Source organism: Scyliorhinus canicula, chromosome 5, assembly GCF_902713615.1.
Source record: "Scyliorhinus canicula chromosome 5, sScyCan1.1, whole genome shotgun sequence".
In the NCBI taxonomy this organism is placed as follows: domain Eukaryota; kingdom Metazoa; phylum Chordata; class Chondrichthyes; order Carcharhiniformes; family Scyliorhinidae; genus Scyliorhinus; species Scyliorhinus canicula.
In genome coordinates, this window is record NC_052150.1 from 104882558 (window position 1) to 104906893 (window position 24336).

The 24336-nt window shown below is 48.9% G+C and overlaps 1 protein-coding gene across 3 annotated transcripts in view; it reads left to right on the forward strand.

Annotated features, from left to right (window-relative positions):
* crppa (CDP-L-ribitol pyrophosphorylase A) overlaps window positions 1-11524 on the forward strand; it is a 436282-nt gene extending 424758 nt beyond the window's left edge. For all 3 annotated transcript variants that reach the window (XM_038797476.1, XM_038797477.1, XM_038797478.1), the window contains exon 10: window positions 10897-11524. In XM_038797476.1, the coding sequence (XP_038653404.1) occupies window positions 10897-11001 (105 nt within the window). In that variant the 3' untranslated portion in view covers window positions 11002-11524. The remainder of the gene's footprint in view (window positions 1-10896) is intronic.
* Window positions 11525-24336: the final 12812 nt, after the last annotated feature.

A 24336-nucleotide genomic window follows, 5' to 3' on the forward strand; every position in this document is an offset into this window, starting at 1 on the left:
CAGAACCAGGCATACATAAGAATTAGGTGTTAATCTGGTGAAGTTGCAACACAGGACTATTTGCATACCAAACAGTGGAAGCAGCACATGATAGATACAGCTAAGCAATTCCACAACCAATGGATCAAACTTAAGCCCTGAAGTCCTGCATCATCCAGTCGTGAATAATAGTGGACAATCAAGCAGCTGACTGGAGGAAGAGTCTTTGCAAATATCCCCATCCTCAATGGTGGGGAAGTCCAGCACGTCCATTTAAAAGACAAGACTGAGGCATTTGCAACCACTTTCAACCAGAAGTGCCAATGGATGATCGATCTCAGCCTCCTCCTAAGGTCCTCAGTATCACAGATGCCAGTCTTCAGCTAATGCAATTCACACCATGTGATATCAGGAAACAGCTGAAGTCACTGGAGACTGGAAAGACTATGGGCCCTGCCAACAATCCAGTAATAATACTGAAGACTTGTGCTCCAGAAATTGCTGTGCCCCTAACCAAGCTGTTCCATTTCAGCTGCAACATTGACATCTACCCAGCAATATACAAGGTTGACCAGGTGTGTCCTGTCCACAAAGAGTAGGAAAAATCCAACCCGGCCAATTACCGCTCTACCAGTCTACTCTCAATCATCGGTAAAGTGATGGAAGTTGTTGTCGACAGAGTCATCAAGCGACGCTTACTCAGCAATAACCTGCTCACTGACACTCAGTTTAGGTTCCACTTGGACCACTCAGCTCCTGACGTCATTACAGCCTTGATTAAAACATGGACAAAGGAGCTGAACACAAAAGGTGAGATAAGAGTGACAGCCATTGACATCAGAGCAGTGTTTGACTGAGTGTGACATCAAGGAGCCCTAACAAAACTGGGGTCAATAGAAACCGGGGGGGACTCTTCACTGGTTGGAGTCACAGCTACATCAAAAGAAGATGCTTCTGGTTGTTGGAAGTCATCATCTTAGTCTCAGGACATTGCTGCAGGAGTTCCTCAAGGTAGTGTCCTAGGCTCAACCATCTTCAGCTGCTTCATCAATGACGTTCTATCATAAGGTCAGAAGTGGGGATGTTTGCTGATAATTGCGCAATGTTCAGCACCAGTTGCGACTCCTGAGAGACTGATACAGGCCGTGTCTATATACAGCAAGACCTGGACAACATTCAGGCTTGGTCTGCTAAATGACAAGTAACATTCATGCCACACAAGTGGCAGGCAATGACCATCTACAACAAGAGAGGATCTAACCTCCTCTCCTTGACATTCAATTGTATTATCATCACTGAATGCCCCCACTATTGACATCCTGGGTGTTACCATTGGCCAGAAACTGAACTGGACTATCCATATAAATACTGTGGCTACAAGAGCTGATCAAAAACTGGCAATTCTGCAATGAGAAACTCACCTCCTGATTTCCCAAAGCCTGCCCACCATCTACAAGGCACAAGTCAGGGGGGGTGATGGAATACTCTCCATATGCCTGGATGTGTGCAGCTGCAACAACAACCCAGAAGCTCGACACAATCCAGGACAATGCAGACCGTGTGATTGGCACCCCATCCACCACCTTAAGGATTCACTCTCTCCATCATCAATGCTCAGTAACATTAATGTGTACCATCTATAAGATACACTGCAGCAACTCCCCAATTTGTCAACACGTTCCAAACCCAGAGCCTCTACCACTAAAAGGACAAGGCAGAAGAGGCATAGGAACTCCACCAGCTGTAATTCCCCTCCAAGCTACACACCATCCTGATTTGAAACTGCATTGCTGACCCTTCACTTGAGCTGGGTCAATATCCTGGAACTCCCTTCCTGGGCACTGTATGTGTACAAGTCCTACATGGACTGTAGCAGTTCAAGAGGTAGCCATGACTTTCACAAGGACAGTTAGGGATAGGCAATAAATGTGGCGACATCCATACCCCATTAACTAATTTCAAAAGGAAACTCAAGAGGCTGCTACCAATTGGCTCCGAGGGTAAACACCTTTGTTCTCAGTAGAACAATCTAAGCCTTTTTTTTAACCTTGAACAATCAAACCACGCAGGCTTACTGTCAGGTAGACTGCAGAACAGTTCCATGAGACCTCTCATCACCCCTTATTTTAAATCTACAGTCCAAAAATATAATAATCCCATAAACTTCATAATTATAACATACGGTTTTGTACAATCATAGAATTTACAGTGCAGAAGGAGGCCATTCAGCCCATTGAGTCTGCACCGGCTCTTGGAAAGAGCACCCCACTTAAGCCCACACCTCCACCCTATCCCCGTAAACCAGTAACCTAAAGGGGCTGGTTTAGCACAGTGGGCTAAACGGCTGGTTTGTAATGCAGAACAAGACCAGCAGCACAGGTTCAATTCCCGTACCGGCCTCCCCAAACAGGCGCCGGAATGTGGCGACCAGGGGCTTTTCACAGTGACTTCATTGAAGCCTACTTGTGACAATAAGCAATTATTATTATTTAGCATGGCCAATCCACATTTAAATTTTTAACATTTATTCACAGCATGTTTTACAAAGTCCCTTAATGGGGAACTTCGATGTTCATACGTTCCAGTAAACAGTGGCTAAGTGTGAGCTTGGTTTACAGCACTCATGCTGCTTTGCCAGAAGATTGGCTTTCAAGCCCACTATGGACTTGAGCACATAAATTAGGCTGACACAAAGGCACATTACTTTGGGAGTGCTGTATTATCAGAGTTCTCGTGTTTCCAATGAAATATTAAACTGAGAGCCAATCTGCCTGCCCCTGTTGATATAAAAAAAATCTCATGGCACTTTGTTTTGAAAAAGAGCAGGGCATTCTCGCCAAGTAATTTGTTAGTTGCAAAGTGCTTTGGGTCGCCCAGAGGATGTGACAAGGGACAATATAAATGCAAGTCCTTTCTTTAACACGGAGTTAATCAAGCAATTTCTACTGTAATGAGCCATAATAACAACTTGAAATACCTCAGGATTGACTCTCTGCATGCTGCCCATCTTATCAGATTTTTCCAAGCAATGTGTCTGACCTCATTTTTGGCAATACGTTATGTGATAAAATGAGTGGAAAATTAAAAGACCTGAGTTTGAACAGCAGAAAAAGTGATTATAATGTCAGTGCAAGGTAAATACGAGACTATATGCAAGGATGCCTCTCTTTAATGTTGATTTCCAAATCATCAAATTTATAATGAAAATCACTTTATACTCCTGACAATTATAACCGCAAGTTATTTCCAATTTATAGTGCCAGTGGTTGGGTAGTTGTAATTAAGAAGAGCAGCCTGCATTGAACCACAAAGTACGTCCACTCGTATTTTAACAAGAGATATTTTGGCCGGGATTTTCCGCCGGCGTGATTCTCCGTTATGCCGGCGCCCGGGAGTTTTCCGACACCGTGGGACTGCCCCACAATGTGAAACCCCATTGACCGGCTGGCATAATGGAGTATCCCGCCAGCCAGTCGGGGCAGAAATGTGGCGTGGCAGGGTGGAGAATCCAGGCCTTTATCTTTGCTATTTTTATGTTGTTTTTAGCAGCTACACATAAAAATCTAACTGGGGTGCCATTGGTAGCAGACACAATACTCTTAATTATATGCGACAATTCACACCTTTTTAACCTGTGATTATCCCTCTCTCCAGTCACTCTGTCTGGACCTGTAAAGAATTAATTACCTGCAAAGACTGGCATTAAAAATATCGTCTTGCATCATTGACTGTCTATATATATGTTTCTAGAACCCACCTCTTCGTTCACCTGAGGAAGGAGCTGCGCTCCGAAAGCTAATGCTTCGAAACAAACCTGTTGGACTTTAACCAGGTGTTATAAGACGACTTACTATTAATACTTGACCTGACCTTGAGAAACTCAGTTGTATCACAAACATTGCTTTGTGAGTCTCTCCAACAATCGCTGGGTTACCAGACAAAAGTAAAAGATGAACAGCCCCCCTTTTGGTGATGTGGATTGTGGGCCTTGGAATTAACTTGGAGTGGCATAAGAAAGGAAAGTAAAGAAGGAGGAGCTCCATATGGGTGTACTGCCCCAAAGAGCATCTTTAATTTGTAAAAACATATGAGATTCCAAGAGAATAAGTAGGAGATGTCAGTATCGATGGTTTGGTTGAATTGGTGGGCAAGAAGCAGATGGAATTCAATCCAGAAAAGTGTGAGTTAATGCATTTGGGGAGAGCAAACAAAGCGGAGAAATTCTCAACACATGGGAGGAAATTGGGAGGGGTAGAGGAAGTGAGAGATCTTGGAGTGCATATCTCCTGGTCCTTGAAGGTGGATAAGGTGGTAAAGAAAGCATTTGGGATGATTTCCTTTATTGGACATAGAATACCTTGTAGGGATGTAATGCTGGAACTGAATAAAATGTTGGTTAGGCCACAGCTGGAGTTTTGTGCTCAGTTCTGCTCACCATGTTATAGGAAGGACATAATTGCTCAAAAGAAAGTATCGAGGAGATTTACAAGAATGATGCCCGGGCTTGGAAATTGCAGTTATGACGAGAGATTGGATAGGCTAAAGTTGTTTTTCTTGGAACTGGGGAGACTAAGGGTTGATCTGATTGAGTTGCACAAGATTAAAAGAGGCTTAAATACAGTAGATATGAATTCCCTATTTCCCCCAGCATAGAGGTCAATTACCAGGGGATACATATTTAAGGTGAATGGTGGAAAGTTTAGAGGAGACATGAGGAAAAACGTCTTCACCCCGAAAGCAGTGGGTGTTTAGAATTCGCAGCCTGCTTTGGTGGCAGAGGCAAAAACCCTCAACTCATTTAAAAGGCAACTGCAAGGTTACAGACCAGGTACTGGATGGTGGGATTAGAATGGGCAGCTCGGCCGGCACAGTTACAATGGGCTGAATAACCTCTTTCTGTGCTGTAACCTTCCTTTGGTTCTCTGCCCCTTTCTATTCCATGGAGTGGTCGGCTTCATAAAAGGTGGCTAAGTGAGCTGAAGTTAGATCTTACTGTACATTTCCAGTCTGATCTACAGGCTACTCAGGAAAGTAATGGGCACAACAAACTTGCTTCACTTTTTTGTCGTAAGTTTAAGAAAACCCTGCAAAAAAAGTAAATTCTCAAATATTTTCCAGTAGTTTAATTAATGAATTTTATTCATGAATGCTGTTTCTCAAGGTGAGGATGTTAACATTGGAATTAGGAATGCTGTCAAAGACGTGACCTATTCATAACTTTAAGCATGGACTGTGCTCGTATGGAAACTTCTGGAACTGACTTTTATTTATTTAAAATGGTAGCCAAGGGGGTCAAGGGACCTTTGCAACTTCAAAAGAGTCTATCAAGCTTCCAGAAAGTTCTGAGTTTAATAACCATGGGTGGGAGAATGTCCACTTGAATGACACACCCAGACGGAACCTGTTTGTGGAATTCACAGCTGCTCTTTTTTGATGCTTACCCAAATACAGAATCAATGGACCTCTATCTCCAGGTTTGTAATGTAACAAAGGAAAGCCGATGAGACCAGTTATCCACAATTGAAATGTAAAAGACGATTTATCTCCTATTTTATAGCAATGGCCTTTTAGCTTTTGTGTGGACATTGGCCATTCACCACATGACTGTAACTGGCTTTTGAGGCTAAATGATTTGTCATCCCAAGACGTCGGCTGCAGGATGATATAGATTGGGACCTGAATTTTAATGTTGGGTGACGTTTAGAAAGGAGTTAGGAAAAGTTGGAGGGTTGGCTCTGTTAATTAATTGTGGTATTAACCTTGTAGAGATGAATGACCGAAGGTCAGGAAACGAGGATTTAGAAGATGTTTGGGTCAAGATGGGAAATGATAAAGGCAAGAAGTCACTTATAGGAATGATATTCAGGCCACTAATTATAATTACAAGATAGAACATAGTATAACAGAAGAGATAATGGGAGCCGGTCAAAAATTAAAGCAAAAATCACAGAGAAATATAATCTACATATAGATCGGAAACAAAAGATGAGCCAAGGTAGCATAGATGAGGAATTCATGGAATGCTTTCAGGATGGTTTCTTAGAACAATGCATTCCAGAGCCAACAAGAAAGCAGGCTATGTTGGACCTAGTTTAAGCAATAAGATAGGATTAATTGATAACCCCATAGCAAAGACATCCATTGGTAGCAGTGATCATAATATGATTGAATTTTACATTCATATTGAGAGAGATAAGAGCGTGTCCAAGACTAGACAATGGAAACAGAGGGCGGGATTCTCCCGCACTTGGCGCGATGGCCTGACGCTGGCTCCAAGAGCAATGCGAACCACTACGGCATCGGGCCACCCGGAAGTTGCGGAATCCTCCGCACTTCCGGGAGCAAGGCCAGTGCTAGAGGGGTTGGCACTGCGGCAACCAGTGCCGAAGGGCCGCCGTGGTCCCGCGCATGCGCAGAACCGCCAGCGTGTTCTAGCGCATGCGCAGAACTGCCAGCGTGTTCCTGCACATGCGCAGGGGGTTCTTCTCCACGCCAGCCATGGTGGAGCCCGACAGAGGCCGGCACGGAGGGAAAGAGTGCCGCCACAGCACAGGCCCGCCCGCATATCGGTGGGCCCTGATCATGGGCCAGGCCACCGTTGCCCCCCCCCCCCCCCCCACGGCCCCCCGAGGACCCCGCTAAATGGCCGACAAGCCAGGTCTCGCTGTGATGGACCATGTCCATTTTACGCCGGCGGGACTGGCCGAAAACAGGCGGCTGCTCGGCCCGTTGGGGCCTGGAGAATTGCCCGAGCGCTGCCAACGGCCTCCACCGGCACGGCGTGATCCCCGCCCCTGCCCGAAAACCGGCACCGGAGAATTCGGCAGCCAGCGCAGCGGGGCGGGATTCACGCCGCCTCCCGGCGATTCTCCGACCCGGCGGAGGGTCAGAGAATCCAGCCCAGACTCTTTGAATGTTTTCAAGGCCGGGGTAGATTGTTTCTTCCGGTAAGGCCAGGGTACATTCAGATCAGCCATGATTTAATTGAATGGTGGAGCAGGCTCAAAGGGCTGAGTGGCCTAATCCTGTTCCTAATTAATTTGTTCATAACAGATCGGAGGCAGTCTACAGAAGAACACTTGTTGCAGGATACTAGCTGCAGATAAAGGCAATTATCTGCCTTAAAACTGGCGACTACATCTTCAAAGTTTCCCAACCTAATTCCTAGAAGTCCACCCATGAAGAAATTTGGCCTCCTGATAAGAAAGCTATGAGTCCCTAACTTCATGAGCCACTGAACATTTGTCTCTTTGAAAGAATGTTGCAATAATTCTAATAACCGACTCCAGCTATTTGAACTCAGCACAACAACAATTTAGGAGCAGAAAGGATCTCCTTTTATCATAGAATCCAAAAAGACTGTATTCTGAGCTCGACATGTGAATTGTTAACCATGTCTTTGGTTTAGTATTTGTAGAAGTGCACTATCTTCTTTAACTGTATCTTTCTTGAATATGTGGTGTGAGTCCCATAGCACCTAGATTTTTCTGGTTGAGTGTGTAAAGAGATAATCCTCTTTATTTAAAACCCACAAAAGTCTGCTGCTGTTACTTTAAGTTGACCACTTGCTAACAGAGGCTTGGAAATACACACGTCTACCTTTTCAAAGAAAGTATCACACTGATTATGGACAGAACGGAATGGGAGTTTTCAGTTTAGCTATCCTCACCTATCATTAACAAATACCTTCCACTGTTAGATCAGCAAATAGTTCAGAATCAAATATATAAGCTAATTTTATGAAGTCTCAATCACAGCAGCTGAGGCCCTCGCCAGATGCACTACTTTGTAAAACCGTTCTATAAAGCACAATTGTAACTGCTTAAAGGGGGGCAGGTTTGGGTGCAGGCGGTAGGTTTTAAAGCTAAAAAATGGTGTCAGGTCAGGAACCTTATACAACCCCGTCCAATTCCAAGTTTAACCTGAGTGTGTTTGCTTGTGAGAGGGGGAACCTCTGGGTCTACTGGTAAGTAATTGAAATACAGAAAGAGACAATGAACTTAATTTAATATAGCATTCCGGCTTTAATTACGCAGAGCATGGGTTTCCGGAGCTATGTAGCCATGGTCAGTGAGCTGAGAGCATAACATGTGTTACGGCAGTGAAACTGACACAGCCGGGAAGGCTGCAGTGAAACTGGCAGGCTGGGAAGTCTTCAAACAGTGAAACTGACCAGCCCCGGCCCTGCCGAGGTGAAAGACTCACCGCACTTCCTCCGAGAGAGTACTCTCACCGCTTGATAGGTGGTTCTAACCTCTAGAAAGTCAGTTCACCTTGTCTTGGACTTCATTCACCTTAATGGGGGCAGCATGGTAGCATTGTGGATAGCACAATCGCTTCACAGCTCCAGGGTCCAGGTTCGATTCCGGCTTGGGTCACTGTCTGTGCGGAGTCTGCACATCCTCCCCGTGTGTGTGTGGGTTTCCTCCGGGTGCTCCGGTTTCCTCCCACAGTCCAAAGATGTGCAGGTTAGGTGCATTGGCCATGCTAAATTGCCCTTAGTATCCAAAATTGCTCTTAGTGTTGGGTGGGGTTACTGGGTTATGGGGATAGGGTGGAGGTGTTAACCTTGGGTAGGGTGCTCTTTCCAGGAGCCGGCACAGACTTGATGGGCCGAATGGCCTCCTTCTGCACTGTCAATTCTATGAAATATGCACTTCCCCCCTTTCACAACAGTATGGGAGCAGTTTATGCAGCTCTATATTGCACCTCTGATGAGGAACAAGAGGACCGGCACAGGCAGCAACGCCAGCTGCCTTTTCCTCAGCCACATGTCATTCCACAGGATAGAAAGCGTGCGTGCAGCAATCCAGCGATTCCCCCATCACAGGGTTGGCAGGCAGGTTTGCTCTCAACATGTCAGTGCCTCAGGAGGCTCAACCTTTCACAGCACATTATAGCTGACATCTGCAGTCTCCTCAAAGGCACCTTCTTCCCAATGGGCACATATTGCCAGTGACCACCAAGGTGAAGGCTTGGCCTCTAATTAGAGGCTGCCCAATCCTGCCTGGGTTCACTGCCTCTCTCTGGAGTTCTGTGCTTTGTCTCCTGCAAGAAGAGAAAGCAAAGAGATGTGAATATTAGAAATAGATTGTTTGGTGAGGAAGGACGGGCAACATTTGTGGACGGTGGGTGTGAGAGAGCAGAAAAAAGAATGTGCTGCCGTTCAGGTATGGATGTGAGGCGATGGCAGGAGAGAGAGGAATAAGTAGAACTGCAAAGTGTGAGGAATGCTGTGCTGGAGAATGCTGGACAAGTCTGTGGGGGCTTGGCAGCTGGAAGTGTTAAGCCAAAAAATTTTCCACCCTCCTGAGGTTATTGATCCTCTTAGTGTACTGTCTCCAGTTTGGAAGGGCCACACTCCTGCTGCCACTCCCCTAGCCATTTCCATGCATGTCTGCTTGGATTTTGAGGCTGGCTTCTTCCTCCTATCCTAGGAAAATCTTACCTTGTTTCAGTTCCTCAGATCCTATAGGGAAACCTTCAGATAAGGGTCTGAGACATAGGTGGGGTAAGGCAGCCTCCGCAAGGTTCTATTCCATTCTGTGGGTGCTGAAACCTCAGGAATTAATGGAGCCAATCTGACCCCTGACATATGTCCAGGCACTGCACATTTTTAACTAAACAGAAGCTTGGGGGAACATCCCCTGTGGCAATGCTTTGGTCAATTAGAGTTGACTTGTCCGGTTTGAATTTAAACAAAACCTGGGAGTTAACTCTTCCCTGGTGATTTCCCCACGGCAACATCTCTCCCAAACAGAGTTCACTTACCAACCAATCAGCACCCTTTTCTCATCCAGCATAAATTGGTGTTCCCAATGAAATTTGGTATTTTTGCATCTGCTCTGATGAGTGCAAAATTGAAAAGCCTCGACAGCATGGCGCTTTTTCCAGCAATACTCAAGTTTCGTACTACCAATCAGCTAGTAAATGCAAGTGTAACAGTAGACAGGATTGGAAACCTCTGTATGGATTGAACTTTCTGTTAAATTTTATTTATTCATTCAAGGCAGCACCTTTTCCCAATTAGCACTCCATAAGAATCAAACCACACAAAGTATCTGATTAACTTTTATGTATTTTGGTTCCGTGTGTTTTGACTGATGTTTTCCAAAGATATGTTCAGTGGAAAATATGACACATTCAAAAGAATTCACTTGGATGACTGAGTGAGATCAACTGACATTTCGGTAATGTAGCCAGTGCTGTAGCAATATTTCACCATTCTGCCTGTTTGATAACAACAATGTTATTGGCACTGGAATCATCAGAAATAAAGATCATTGTGATGCTGCATTTTGCTGAAGCAGTTACATGTTTTGGGATGCATCTTTGGGCTGTCAGTCCCTCATTTCATAGATTATCATAGAATTTACAATGCAGAAGGAGGCCATTTGGCCCATCGAGTCATTTACTGAGTTCTGAAAATTTTATCACGTAATAAAGAACCAAATGGAAATGCAAGGCAGAAAAACATGAAGAAAAGGCATTTCACACATACTGCCATAAGCTGCTTTCCTTGTGGTACTGGGGGATCTGGAACAGATATAGCTAATAGGATAGATGGTGAAATACCAAAAACAGCAAGAAAAAAACAATCATAAAGAGGCAGAAAAATGTTACCGCTAATCACAATTCTGTGCAACTGTGGTTTTGAAATGAAATATTAGCAGTGAGATTCTCTCAGTGTTCTGGTTGGCATTAACAAAATGTTGGTAGACTTGTTGCATGTTTCTTATTAAAGTATAAAGTGTCAGATGGATTTAGAAAAAATATATAAATTGTGGTAGATTTTGGTGTTCCACGTTAGGGCAGTCACCAAAAGAAAGGAATAGTTTAGATTAAAATTGGAATTCTCTACATCTGCTTAACTTGGTAAAGCCAATGATTTGTTATTAATCTTTCATTTTTGGACAGGACATGGACAAAATTCAAGAATCTGCGAAACAAGGAGCTTCAATCATCGATTCATTAACAAAGCAGCGAAGCCCAGCTCTAATTGGACAGCTCCTTGTGGCTTGACTGCAGTCACTAACTGGATTTCTTCAATCGCAGATGTTGTGATGTCTGAATACCGGGTGAAGGAACATACTGCCCTCTGATGGTGGCTGTGAAAAACTGCAAGCATGCACTGTCAACTTTGTCTCAGGAAGCTAGAAACAGGACAAGAAATCTAGTTTAGAGCGATACGGTGCTCTCAAAATTTAGGATCCGGAGTTACTCAGATCAACGATATGAAGTTTACTTATCTGTTACTGTTCACCTTGCATTTAACAGGCTCTGTTCATTGATGGCCCATGTGAGAATCAATTGTGATTCTGCTGACCCTGAACTTTATGAGTGCAATACTTACAAAAGAAATGCCACCCCATAACTTCAAAAAAGAGGCCTCTTCCCACCAGCAATATAAAATTACTTGGAATACAGCCAGACAGTACATTATATTAATGGAGGTACAAAAACCTGAGGAGAAGCTCATGCAGGCGAGCTGTCATTATGATTTAAATGTTGAGTTTTGTTTTTAAATAAATGTCTGGTAACTACATTTCCACAAGATTACAGTACGGTGTTTTAAAGATACCAGGAGCTGGATTTCTTTTTAAATTGCTGTTCTAATCAGAGAATTAAAAGCAGTGGGGAAATAAATTTAAAAAAAATAAATTTAGAATACCCAATTAATGTTTTCCAATTAAGGGGCAATTTAGAGTGGCCGATCCCTGCACATCTTTGGGTTGTGGGGTCGAAACCCACGCAAACATGCGGAGATTGTGCAAACTCCACACGGACAGTGACCCAGAGCCGGGATCGAACCTGGGACCTCAGCGCCGTGAGGCAGCAGTGCTATCCACTGCACCACCGTGCTGCCCGTGGGAAAATAAAATGACAGTAAGTTGCAAATTAAAAGTTTCTCGGTACTGATTCCTACCACATTAACAATATTTCCATTTCAGTCCCTCTCAATTTAATGGAGAAAATCAGTCTCAAGTGTAGCATTTGAACTGTCTTTTGGTGACCGCAATAAAATTGGTGCCTCTTGGATTGTGCAACTCCCCTGTTTGTATTCCTGGGAAGCTGCTTCAAAACACAAAATAATTATCTCTCACTTTCCCAAAATGCTGTCCTCCCTGAACTTTTTCACTACACTACTGGGTGGCACAGTGGCACACTGGTTAGCATTGCTGCCTCATAGTGCCAGGGAGCAGGGTTCAGTTCTCAGCCATGGGTGACTGCCCTGTGTGGAGTTTGCACATTCTCATTGTGTGTGTGAGGGTTTCCTCCAGATGCTCCCACAATCTAACGATGTGTAGGCTAGGTGGATTGACGGTGTTAAAATGCCCATTAGCGTCCAAAAGGTTGGGTGGGGTTTCAGGGATAGGGTGAGGGCAAGACCTAGTTAAGGTGCTCTTTCAGAGGGTCGGAGCACACTTTATCGGCCAGAAGGCCTCATTTTCCACTGTAGGGATGTTATGATAGTGCTCTTTGCGCCACTGCTGAACTCATTCGCACACGATATGTATACGCAAAGGCCGGCTCAATTTTTAAAAATGTAATTTGCCTTTTTTTGCATGCAAGTAACAAAACGGACAAGAGTAAGTAGCCAAATAGCAACCAAGAGATATGGAAAGTAGAAGAAGGACTGGGTAGAGGGTCAGAAAGAGATAAAAGGAAAAGGGGTATACACTGAAAAAAATAGGAGATCCAGAAAACAAGAGATGGAATTAGGAAGAAATCCAGAAATTGGACAAAACTAATGAAAGAAAATCAACAAAAGGTCCAGACACAATAGGTAAGAAGAGATGCAATGAGGCAACATTGGCAATGGGAAAGCAAGAGAAATGTCCCAAGAAATGGGAAGAGCAAAGGCAAAAAAGAGTTTTGAAGTGATCCAACAAGAAGCCAGATGAAGGTAAAGATCTGAAATTAATGTAGTTATCATTTCTACTGCAATGTTATCGCTTCATCTGGATTGTAAACATTTAAGTGTTTGGATGCGATTTATTTCTTTGATTTACTGTCTTATTTGGTACAGGTAGATCAAAGAATTCAATCACCTATGATATTTTACAGAATTACAGTATTATAGTAAAGATGGTATCATAGAAGAGAAACCTAATAACAATAATCACAGGGCATTCGAAGCAACATTACCCCTATCCATTTCCTCCTCACTTCATCTACAAGCTTTCACTTTTACGCAGGCACCAATTTAAAATCCAATAGATTTAAAAACCTGTATATTATTAACATTCTTTTCTAATACCTTTCATCCGTGCCGAGCTAGAAAACTGGCAACACTTTCTGACACTTGTGGAAACACCGTTATGCCTGGCCCTCCCCCACCTGCTCACAACAAAAGGCCAACAGACTGCAAACAATCTTAAGTATGGGTATTATGATGAGGAGGAATTAGTCTGAGAGTGCAGCAGGAAAGCTAAGTTGCAGATTCCTCAGTGAGTTTAAAATTTTAAAATGGGAAGTTCGATCCCAGCTCTCCTCCAATCTACCCACTTCTGGTTTTAAGGGGGGGTGAAAGGGAGGAATGCTGGGGTAACCAACCCATTCTGAGGAGGTGGATTGTTCACTATAACATAGGTCACCTTCATTTCTTCTATTCTTCAGCAATGAAATAAGGTGTTTCAGTTCCAGCAGGTGAGGGCTTTATTGTACTGCTTGAGGATGAGAAGGGACAGATGTTCTTTCCCCTGGCTCACATGCAAACTCATTTATTTGATTATGCCCCAGTGATCTCCCACCTCGACAGCTCCCCAAAGTGATTGAACCACGCTGAAGATCGCAAATCTTCCCCGACCCTCTTGACCTAAACCCCAAACACCCTGATCTCTCCCCAAGCTCCCAATCCAAACTCCAAAGGTTCCAGATCAAAGCAAAATCACTGATCCAAAGGACTTAAGTGCAGACCCGATGGGCCGAATGGCCTCCTTCTGCATTGTACGCTCTATGTTCTAAATCCCAAAGACCCAGATCTCTCCCCGACCCCTGCGAGCCAAAACCCAAAGACCCTAACTCTCCCCGACCCCCTAATCCAAACCCAAAGACCTCTCGTCACTAGCCAACCCTCTGGATCGATTCCCAAAGACTGTGGACTCAGCTTAATGCTCCCAATCCTCGGCCCAAATACCTCAGTCTGCTCCCTGCCTAATAAGGAACCAGCATGTCAAGCTATTTGGCAGGAAACCTATGAAAATATTTACAATGGGCCTTGCCAAACCAACACTTTCCTGTTTTTCCCATTCCTTTATCCTCCCCCACACCCCACCCTGTTCCCACCTCAAACTTCTTCTCGGAGCCAGTGATTTAATCAATGTGTTACATAGCTGGAAATATGCAAACATGTTAGAACAGATGGTATCAGAAGACAAGGAGGTGGTGTGACAGTTTTTACTAACTGTTAAGGCACAAGTGAGAGACGTTAAAGATTTATCATGGAGAAGCTGGAGTTCTTCCCAATCAATTTTGCATGATAGAAACATAGCAAATAACAGCAGGAGGAGGAGGCCAGTCAGTTATTCGAGCCTTGTCCACCACTCATAATGATCATGGTTGATCATCCAACTCAATCACCTGATCCTGCCTTCCCCTTGTGGTGTTCTTTGTGTTGCTTGTTTCAGGATGGCTGGCATAGTGTTCACAAAGACCACAAAACAACTTGAACTTAAACAAAGCTATAAATTTATTAACACTACCAACTTGGATTCGATGCATACTCTAAAAGAATACACAGTTGGTTAATAACATCTTACCTACACTCATCTAATCTCACTGTTGGTTTAAACTATGATCTGCACTCACTTACACTATCAATACTCCTGACTTTCTTGAGCTAACACTCTCCCACAAGGCTTAGCATCACTGCCTTCTATAGTTGTAACTGTAGCTCCCTCTAGTGGCTATTCTTGGCACTTCATTAACCCTTGCAGTTCTGACAGTTATGATAATACCACCCTTCCCCCCCCCCCCCCCCATTTCTTTGATCCCCTTCACCCAAAGTATATTATCTAGAATTGGGACCGGCACTTGAGAGCTTGATAAGCTGCAGCCACATATAAGCACTCCACTCCTCATACACATTCATTCCAGCCTACAAGATGGCACCCCGAAGTGCGGCACCCCGTTTCACTGATGTGGAACTTGAGACCATGCTGGGTGCCATGGAGGAGAGGCAGGCACCTTGTTCCCAGGGTGTGAAGGTGGCTGCCATCCGCGGACATCAACTAGGCGCAGGTGGCAGAGGTACCGATCATCGTCCCACACACCCGTAGCCCTCTCTCCGCCCCCCCATCCCCGAAGGCAGTCAAACCCCACCCACCAGCAGACTGCCCACACACCACTACGTGCCACACGGCAACCACCATACAGCCTGCCATGGCCAGGTGCCCTGCATGCACAGGCAACCAGCTGTGAACCCCCTGTGCTGCCCGCATCCGAATGTTTCACTCTGTGCATTATCTGTTCCCACAAGTGCAAAGAGAGAGAGAAAACCGGAGGGGGCCCTCCGGACCTACGACCCTTCAACCCTGCATTGGGGAAGAACTAAGCCCCGATAGATTGCGATGTCCCCATGGCATGTGTCGCACCTCCCCCCCTCCGCCACCATCATCCCCACACCCCACTACACCTCCCATCTCTTACCTCAGGCAGCCATGTACAGGGCCACGTGGACATTGCGGCAGCGCTCCAGGGCTTGGCCTATCATATTGGGCCATGACTGCGGGAGTCAACGGCATTGGCCCGCTGCTGGAATGACCTGAACCAGTCACAAAGGGACCTGGCACGATCACTGAGTGCTGTGGCACAGTCCTAGAGGGATGTCGCCCAGCCCCCGAGGGACTGGCACAGTCCCTGTACTCCAGGGCCTTGAGCATTTTGACACTGATCGAAACGAGAGCAGGCCTCCAGGACTGGGAGCGCCAGATGGCACGGGAGCCCGCGGAGCTCGCTCAGGCCACATCCCTGTCCCCATGAGTAGCCCAGGGGCCATTGAGCATCCACCGTAGGGGGAGCTGCTTGGGCCCGTGCCGATGACTCCGACAGGGGAGATGTCAGAATAGATCCCTCTGAATCTCTCCCTGCCCCACTCCCGTCCCTAGTGCATCTGGGATACACGAACGACTGCAGATCCTGTCCAAGCCCAGTTGCTCCAGAGGACAGGCGCCAAAGGGGACCCAGGTCACGGTGGGATTCACAGCAGGTCACCTCCACTCCAGATATACCGCCTGGGGAACCACCTCGACCAATCATTAGGGCCCATAAGGCCAGAAAGCTAGATACCATTTAAGTTGGCACAGGTGCAGCAGATAGGATAGTGTTGGTGGCTAGGGCACATGTATATGTACACTAATGTTCTGACCTGCCGTGGTACTCTGTCTGCAGGATGTGAGGGGTGGGCTGGGCTGGAAGCAGAGGATGTGCCAGGTAGGGGGGACAAGGGCATCAGAGATGGGCATGGGCCAGGGTCTTCAGGGCAGCCACCGGACAACGTCCTGGTCCCAGCCCTACCCCGTCCAACTCCCCAACTGCACCCCGGAGCCCGTCCCCTTTTCCACCACCCCAAGGGTTCAATGGGACCGTGTGGTGGGATGGCCAACTCGCATGCAGGATCACCCAGGTGGATGGTTGAATGTGCTACCCAGAGCAGGAGTCAGACTCCATCCAATGATGCAGAGCACCAGAGCGGAGAAGGTTCTCATCATCCTCCATCCCATGGACCAAACCCGCTGATTCTGCCAAACCAGGGCCAGCACCATGTAGTGAGGCAGATATGGAGCATGGACGCGGGGGGAGGGGGGGGCTTAGGTGTCCAGTAGTGGAGTGTGCAGGGAGGGTGGACAGCTGCAGTAGTGATGGAGCAGGTAAGTGCAGGAGGGTGGACAGGAGAGGGGTGTTTGTAGGTGGTGGTGGGGGGGGGGGGGGAGGTGGGGGGGGGGGAATGATAGGGCTGCCAGCGGCCAGGGCCCTGGAAGGCTCCTCCAGAGCAGTCAAGGCACCTCAAACGCATCTTGAGCACGCTGATGCACATTCGATCATGCCCCTACTCACTGTATGGGTGTCATTGGAGCGAATGTTTGCATTAGTCCATGCCTCCAGATAGACGTCAGCCACAACCATAGCGGATAATCCCTGTCACCCAGGAGCCAATCCCTCACCCGGGGGGGCACCTCAAAGGTGTCGGGAACCGTTGAGTGTGCCAGATGAAGGAGTTGTGCACACTGCCCGGTTACCGGGTGCAGACGTGCACAATGTGCATCACATGGTCACACACCAGCTGCACGTTCAAGAAGTGGAACCCCTCTCTGTTCGTGAAGACCACCTCCTCATGCACCAGTGCTCACAGGGGGACATGTGCCCCATTGATCACCCCCTGAACCTGAGACATCCCAGCGATGGCTGCAAATCCCGTTACCCGAGCAACCTCATGGGCTCGGCCCATGTTGAAGGTAATGTACTTGTTGAAGGTAAGGTAACGGGACTGGTTTAGCACACTGGGCTAAATAGCTGGCTTGTAATGCAGAACAATGCCAGTAGCGCGTGTTCAATTCCCGTACCGGCCTCCCCGAACAAGCGCCGGAATGTGGTGACTAGGGGCTTTTCACAGTAACTTCATTGAAGCCTACTTGTGACAATAAGTGATTATTATTATTATTCATTGTACATTCGGGCCTCCGTTACAACACAGGGGCACTACTGCATCGAAGTCTGCAAGATCCCAGACATGTCCCCACTGTCGCCTGGAAGGACCCCGTGCCGTAAAGGTACAGGGCGACCATCACCTTGACGACCACCACGAGCACGTGTCCTCCCCATATTCCTAATGTGCCAGATGCACCATGATCTGACAGCAATATCGCACGGTTCCCCGCTCAGCCGGAGTCTTCGGCAACACACTCGGTCCGTCACGTCCTCGAATGACAGGCGCTGCCAGTATACACGAGGTGTGATGCGGGCGCCTCTTTCCCACTTCCTCCTCGGCCTGTTGGGTGACTGGCTGTTCCCCCTCACCAGCTGGCCCCTGTTCATCTAGAGCAGGGAACTCCCCGAGCAGCTCCTGCTCGTACAGCCTCAGTGAGTCCACCAGGGCTGCGGATAGGATAATGGCAACTATGCCTGGTTGGTACCCCTGTGCCCGATAATGTCCCACAGACTACATAGTGCCCTGGCCTGCTTGCAGCCCCTGCTCCCTCATGTCCACCTCCCACCCTCCCCTCCTAGCCTATCCTCACACCCACCCCCGCAGGCCCCCAGCACTCTGCCCTCCGCACTGCACCTGTGGCCCTGTCGGTGCATGGCATTGCTGGACCTCTGGCCCTGGCATCCCTGCACATGCCATCCGGAACACTCTGCAGCCCCTGTCCGGCACCCTTCTGTGTAATCTACTGTGGGCATCCTCCTTGGGTGGGCCATGTGATGCCCCGCCAGCAGGATGGGGCCGAGAGTGGGTGTGGGGGGGGGGGGGGGGGGCACCCATAGTGTTAGTGTCATTCTGCGAAACCATGGGCCACAGGAGAAGGTCAGTGGGTTGTGCAGCAAGATGGCTGCCTTGCAGGCTGCGGCAATGTCGGCCTGAACCTGGACACCCCAGTCCCGGGGGTCACCCCGACCCCACGGCCCTGGCAGATGCCCCCCCCCCTGTAGTGTTATGCATCATTGTGTATACACAAGGGGCTAATGTAAATACACTAAAACTAGGTATCCACTAGAGGGAGCACCAGAGATGTATATATACACAGACAAACAGGAAGTCAGGACTCTTCACAGAAACGGCAGCTGGTGAGCAGGACACAGACAGGCAGCTCAGATGTAACATAGTATAAACGCTGGAGAGAGAGCAAACTCCTAGAAATAAAGCTTCTACTTCAACTGTACGACTGCGAGCTTTATTCAGACACAAGGAATAATACATGGTACCAGGTGACTTCTGAACGCTTACTAGAAGATTACACAAGATGCAGACAAAGCAAGATCAAAAACAGAAGAAAACTCGTACATGGGAGGAATTTGCTGAGTCGATGAAACTTGTTGGAACTCCACCGCAGCTGAAAACAACCATTAATTTAAGTCATAGATGGAAAAGCCATAAACAAGCATTCGAACTGTATGTCGTAACTAATGAGTTGAGCGCAGCCTCAGAAGAAATGAAAATAACACTTCTACTAGCAGGGCATGAAGCTCGAGAAATCTAAAACTGCTTTAATTACTTGAAAGGTGAAGACAACACCAAATTAGAAGTAATACGTAAAAAATTTGAAGATTACTGTAACACCAGTAACAATGCTGCTTGAAGACATTCAATGCACAGAGACCAAATTGCACAGGGAATGAGTGTTGCAAAACTCAAACAATCATCAGAACAGAAAGGTTTAATGCTGGAAATCGCGATTGACAAGTGCAGATTGCAAGAAAAAAATAACTTTAAGTTTTTAACAAGAAAAAACGTCGAGAAAGTTGTTTTCCACGGGTCTGAAGAAGTTAAAATGGCGTCTGAGCACATTTTAAACTATCCGGGGAACAAAACCGCAAATCTGGATCTGCGCATGCGCAGGAAACCACAGTCGCGCAGGCGCAATTGAAAAAAGAAGCTTTGGGCGCAGATCGTTCTGCGCATGCGCGAAAAGTGCATGTGCAGTTGAACAAAAAGAGCGCACAGCTCGAAGAGGGATCTGCGCATGCGCAAGCCGTGTATGTGCAGTTTACGAAAAAGCGCACAGGAAAGGAAAATTGATTTGCGCATGTGCAATCGATTCCTATGCTTCACGTCACGAATGTCATGACGTTGAACAACTCAGATCATGCCCACTTAAAGGGGAAATGCCCGAAAATCACAAACAAGGAACAAAACCAACAAATTTAACCTCAACAATGCCTGAAAGTATACCATGATGTGGAGATGCCGGCGTTGGACTGGGGTGAGCACAGTAAGAAGTCTTACAACACCAGGTTAAAGTCCCAACAGGTTTGTTTCAAACACGAGCTTTCGGAGCACGGCTCCTTCTTCAGGTGAATCAAGTTTCAGGTTTCACCTGAAGAAGGAGCCGTGCTCCGAAAGCTCGTGTTTGAAACAAACCTGTTGGACTTTAACCTGGTGTTGTAGATTCGACTTCCGGGCGGCGAGCGAGGAGGTCGCAGGGAGAGGGGCTCCCGCAAGCGCCAGGAAGGAACCCCCCCGACAGGCCGGACGGCGGAGGAGGAGCGGGCGGCAACGGCGGAGGAGGAGCGGGCGGCAACGGCGGAGGAGCGGGCGACAACGGAGGAGCGGCGGGCGGCAGCGGCGGGCGGCAGCGGAGGAGAAGCGGAGGAGAAGCGGAGGAGGAGCGGGCGGCAGCTGAGGAGGAGCGGGCGGCGGCGGAAGGCGGAGGCGAGGAGCGACGGCGACAGGGAGGCCCAGCAGCGGCAGGTCCAACCCCTCTCTCCCCCCCCCCCCCCCACGCGGGCCGGGAACGGTGCGGTAGCGGCGGGCCCTCTTCCCCCCCCCAAACCAGCAGCGGGACACCACCTTCCCCCCCCCAATCAGCAGCGGGGACACCAACTCCCCCCCCCCCCCAACCAGCAGCGAGGACACCAACTCCCCCCCCCCCCCCCCCAACCAGCAGCGAGGACGCCAACCCCCCCCCCCCCCCCCAACCAGCAGCGAGGACACCAACCCCCCCCCCCCCCCCAAACCAGCAGCGGGGACACAAACCCCCCCCCCCAACCCCCCAACCAGCAGCCCCACTCGCCCCTCCCCCTCCCCCCAACTGCAGTGACCACCACGTGGCAAGGACAAAGGGGGACTCTCTCTCTCTCTCCTGGGCGAGTGGAGAGAGAAAACAAAAGAAAAAAGAGACTTATATTTCTGTTCTTTTTTTTAAAATAAAAACCCAAAAGAAAACTGGTAAAGAGAAAAGGGGTGAAATAAAGGGGTAAAGGAAAGAAGGGGGGAAATAAATTTTTCATTTTTAAAAAAAAAATATATACATATATTTTTATATATATATAAATAAAATTAAAATAGGGTGCGGAAAAGGGGGAAAAGAAGAACAAGGAGAGAAGAAACGATGAAGGGGAAGGGGGAGAAAAAAATGCCAGAAGGGACCCAAGAGAAAGGGGGCACCGGAGGTGGACGGGGCAAAGGGCAAACCAGCTTGGGCGAACGAGTCAACACGCGAAGCAGCGGGAAGAATGTATCGCCGCATCCAAAAGGGCTGGACGGGCGGGCAACCTCTCCCCTGGGGTTAGAGGGGGGCGTGAATTGGAAGGAAGCCATTGCAGAGGTGGTGAGGGAGCAGCTGCAGGCAATCAAGGCAGAGTTAAAAGCAGACACAGAGGCCGCAGCACAGGCAGCAATGACCAGGGCCATGTCAGGGGTGCAGCAGGCTCTGACCAGAATGGAGGAGAAAGTGGATGCCCAAGGGAAGATACTGGAAGCCCACGGGGCAACCATTAAAGAGCTGGAGAAGGCAGCGACTGACGTGAGCGACCGGGTCATGTCCCTGGAGAGGGAAATGGCGAAACTGAGTGCAACACAGGGGAGCCTGAAGGGCAGGGTAGACGACCAGGAGATCAACTCGAGAAGGCAAAACATTAAGATAGTGGGCCTGCCAGAGGGGATAGAGGGTAGAAATCCCACAACATTCGTGGCTGCGATGCTGGGCTCCTTGGTGGGGCGGGAAACTTTTCCCACCCCACCGGAAATGGACAGAGCTCATCGGTCACTGCGCCCGAAGCCCAAGGAAGGGGAAAAACCGAGAGCAGTTATAGCCAGACTGCACCGGTACCGGGATAGGGAGACAATCCTGCGCTGGGCCAAGGAGAATAGAGCCTGCAATTGGGACGGGCACGCCATCAGAATCTACGAGGATTTTGGAGCGGACATAGCTAAGAGACGGGCGGAGTTCAACAGAGCGAAAGCAGCTCTCTATAAGAACAAAGTACGTTTTGGTATGCTGTACCCAGCAAAACTCTGGGTCACATACCAACACAAGGAATATTTCTTTACAGCCCCTGCCGAGGCGAATAGATTCGTTGAGGAGCACGGGCTGGAAAAACGCCATGGGAAGTAGGGACGAGGGGCCCATGGCAAGGAGATACGTCATGCCGACGGGGGGGTGGGGAGGGGCGAGGCAAAGCCAGCCCCCTCCCCCCTGGCAGGAGCACCCAGGAAAAACAACCCAATGCCCAAGGGCCCGCTCCAGGTGGGAGGCCAGGCCCCGGCACGAGGGAACGGGAGTACTGGAGAGGGGAGAGGGGAAGGGGGACAGCAACCTCCGAGCGGGGAGCCACCGTGCTAGCAGGAAAGCTAGCGAAGGGGGCGCGCAACAGAGCAGGGCCGCAGCGCACCCCCAACAGGGGGGAAGGCGCCAGGCAGGGGAGGGGGGGGATCACCCATCAAAGGTGGGAGAGCAAATGGGGACAGGAATGGGGGAGAGAGGGGCAATGGAGGGGTACACAGGGGTATCCCCGAAAGGGATAGAGCGGGGGGGGGGGGCACTCGGGGGGCGAGAGACCAGGGAGGGGAAATGCAGGGACGAAGGGACAAAAGAGGCCAGAAAGGGAATAGGGCCACAAAGTGCCACAGACAAGGGCTCGAAACAGGGAACTGCTGCAAACACCCACCCAGTACGGTCTGTGGGTGAAGGGGCCCCCCGGAGTGCAGGGGGCTACCCGCGTGGCGGACACACAGTGGACGGCCATGGCGGGTGTCCCCGGGACAAGGGGGAACCCCGGAGCGCAGGGACCCGACCGCATGGGGAGAGCAGTGATAGTGGACATCCTGGACGGCCCCCTAACAAAGGGAAACCCCAGAGGGCAGGGGCGCGTCCACCGGACAAATATGGTTAACCCCACAGGAGCAAGGGGGCAGAAGCCCCCCACCAGAATAGTCACCTGGAACGTAAGGGGACTTAATGGCCCAGTGAAGAGATCTAGAGTCCTCACCCACCTTAGAAACATGAGGGCCGACATAGTCTTCCTCCAAGAGACGCACTTGAGGGAGCAGGACCAACTGCGGGTAAGAAAGGGCTGGGTGGGACAAACCTATCATTCCTGTTATGGGGCAAGGGCCAGGGGGGTGGCGATCCTGATTGGCAAGAGGACAATGTTTAGGGCGACAAAGACGGTTACGGACCCAGGGGGACGGTATGTCATGGTCAGCGGGGCCCTGGATGGGGCGCCGGTAGTCCTAGTTAACGTGTATGCGCCCAACTGGGACGACACGAGCTTCATCCAAAAGACCATGGCAGAAATCCCGGACATAGCGACGCACCGACTAATCATGGGGGGGGACTTCAACTGTGTACAGGACCCAACGACGGACAGATCAAACCCCAGAACGGGGAAAACCTCAAACATGGCAAGGGAACTCAGTCACTATATGGAGCAGATGGGAGCAGTAGACCCCTGGAGATTCGCCCACCCGGGGGAGAAAGAATTCTCTTTCTTCTCCCCAGTACACAACGTGTACACCAGAATTGACTTCTTTGTGGTGGGGAAAACGGTGCTTCCAGAGATAGACAAGGTGGAATACTCCGCAATTGTGATATCAGACCACGCCCCACACTACATGGATGTGCGGCTAGAGACGGGAAGGGCCCAGCGCCCCAAATGGAGGTTGGACGGTGCCTTACTAGCTGACAAGGCCTTCAGCGAAAGGATAGCGCGGGCCATAGCGGAGTACACTGAGATCAACCAAAACGGGGAGGTCTCACCCTCCACGTTCTGGGAAGCGCTTAAGGCCGTACTAAGAGGGGAAATCATAGCCTACAAAGCGCAAAGAGATAGGGAGGAAAGGGTGGCTAGGCAGAAGCTGGTCGACTCCATACTGGAGGTAGACCATAAATACTCCGAGGCCCCGACCGTAGAACTCCTGGCGGAGAGGAAAGAATTACAAAGGAACTTTGACCTGCTCTCCACCAGGAAAGCAGTACACCAACTCCGCCAGGCACGCGGGGCCCTATACGAACACGGAGACAAAGCCAGCCGCCTGTTGGCCCACCAGCTGAGAAAGCAGGCAGCCAGCAGAGAAATTGCGCAAATCAGAGATACCAGAGGCACGTTGGAAACAGAACCAGAGAGGATTAACAAAACCTTCAAGGCCTTCTACCAAGAGCTGTACACCTCAGAGCCCCCAACGGGGAAGGCTGGGATGAACCGGTTTCTTGACGGACTGGACATACCAGTTGTGGGAGAGGGCAGAAAACGGGATCTGGAAGCACCACTAGCACTGGGAGAGATCATGGACAGCATTAGCTCCATGCAGGCGGGGAAGGCGCCGGGACCGGACGGATTCCCGGCGGACTTCTACAAAAAATTTGCGACAGCGCTGGCCCCGCACCTGCGGGAGATGTTCACAGACTCGCTAGCTAG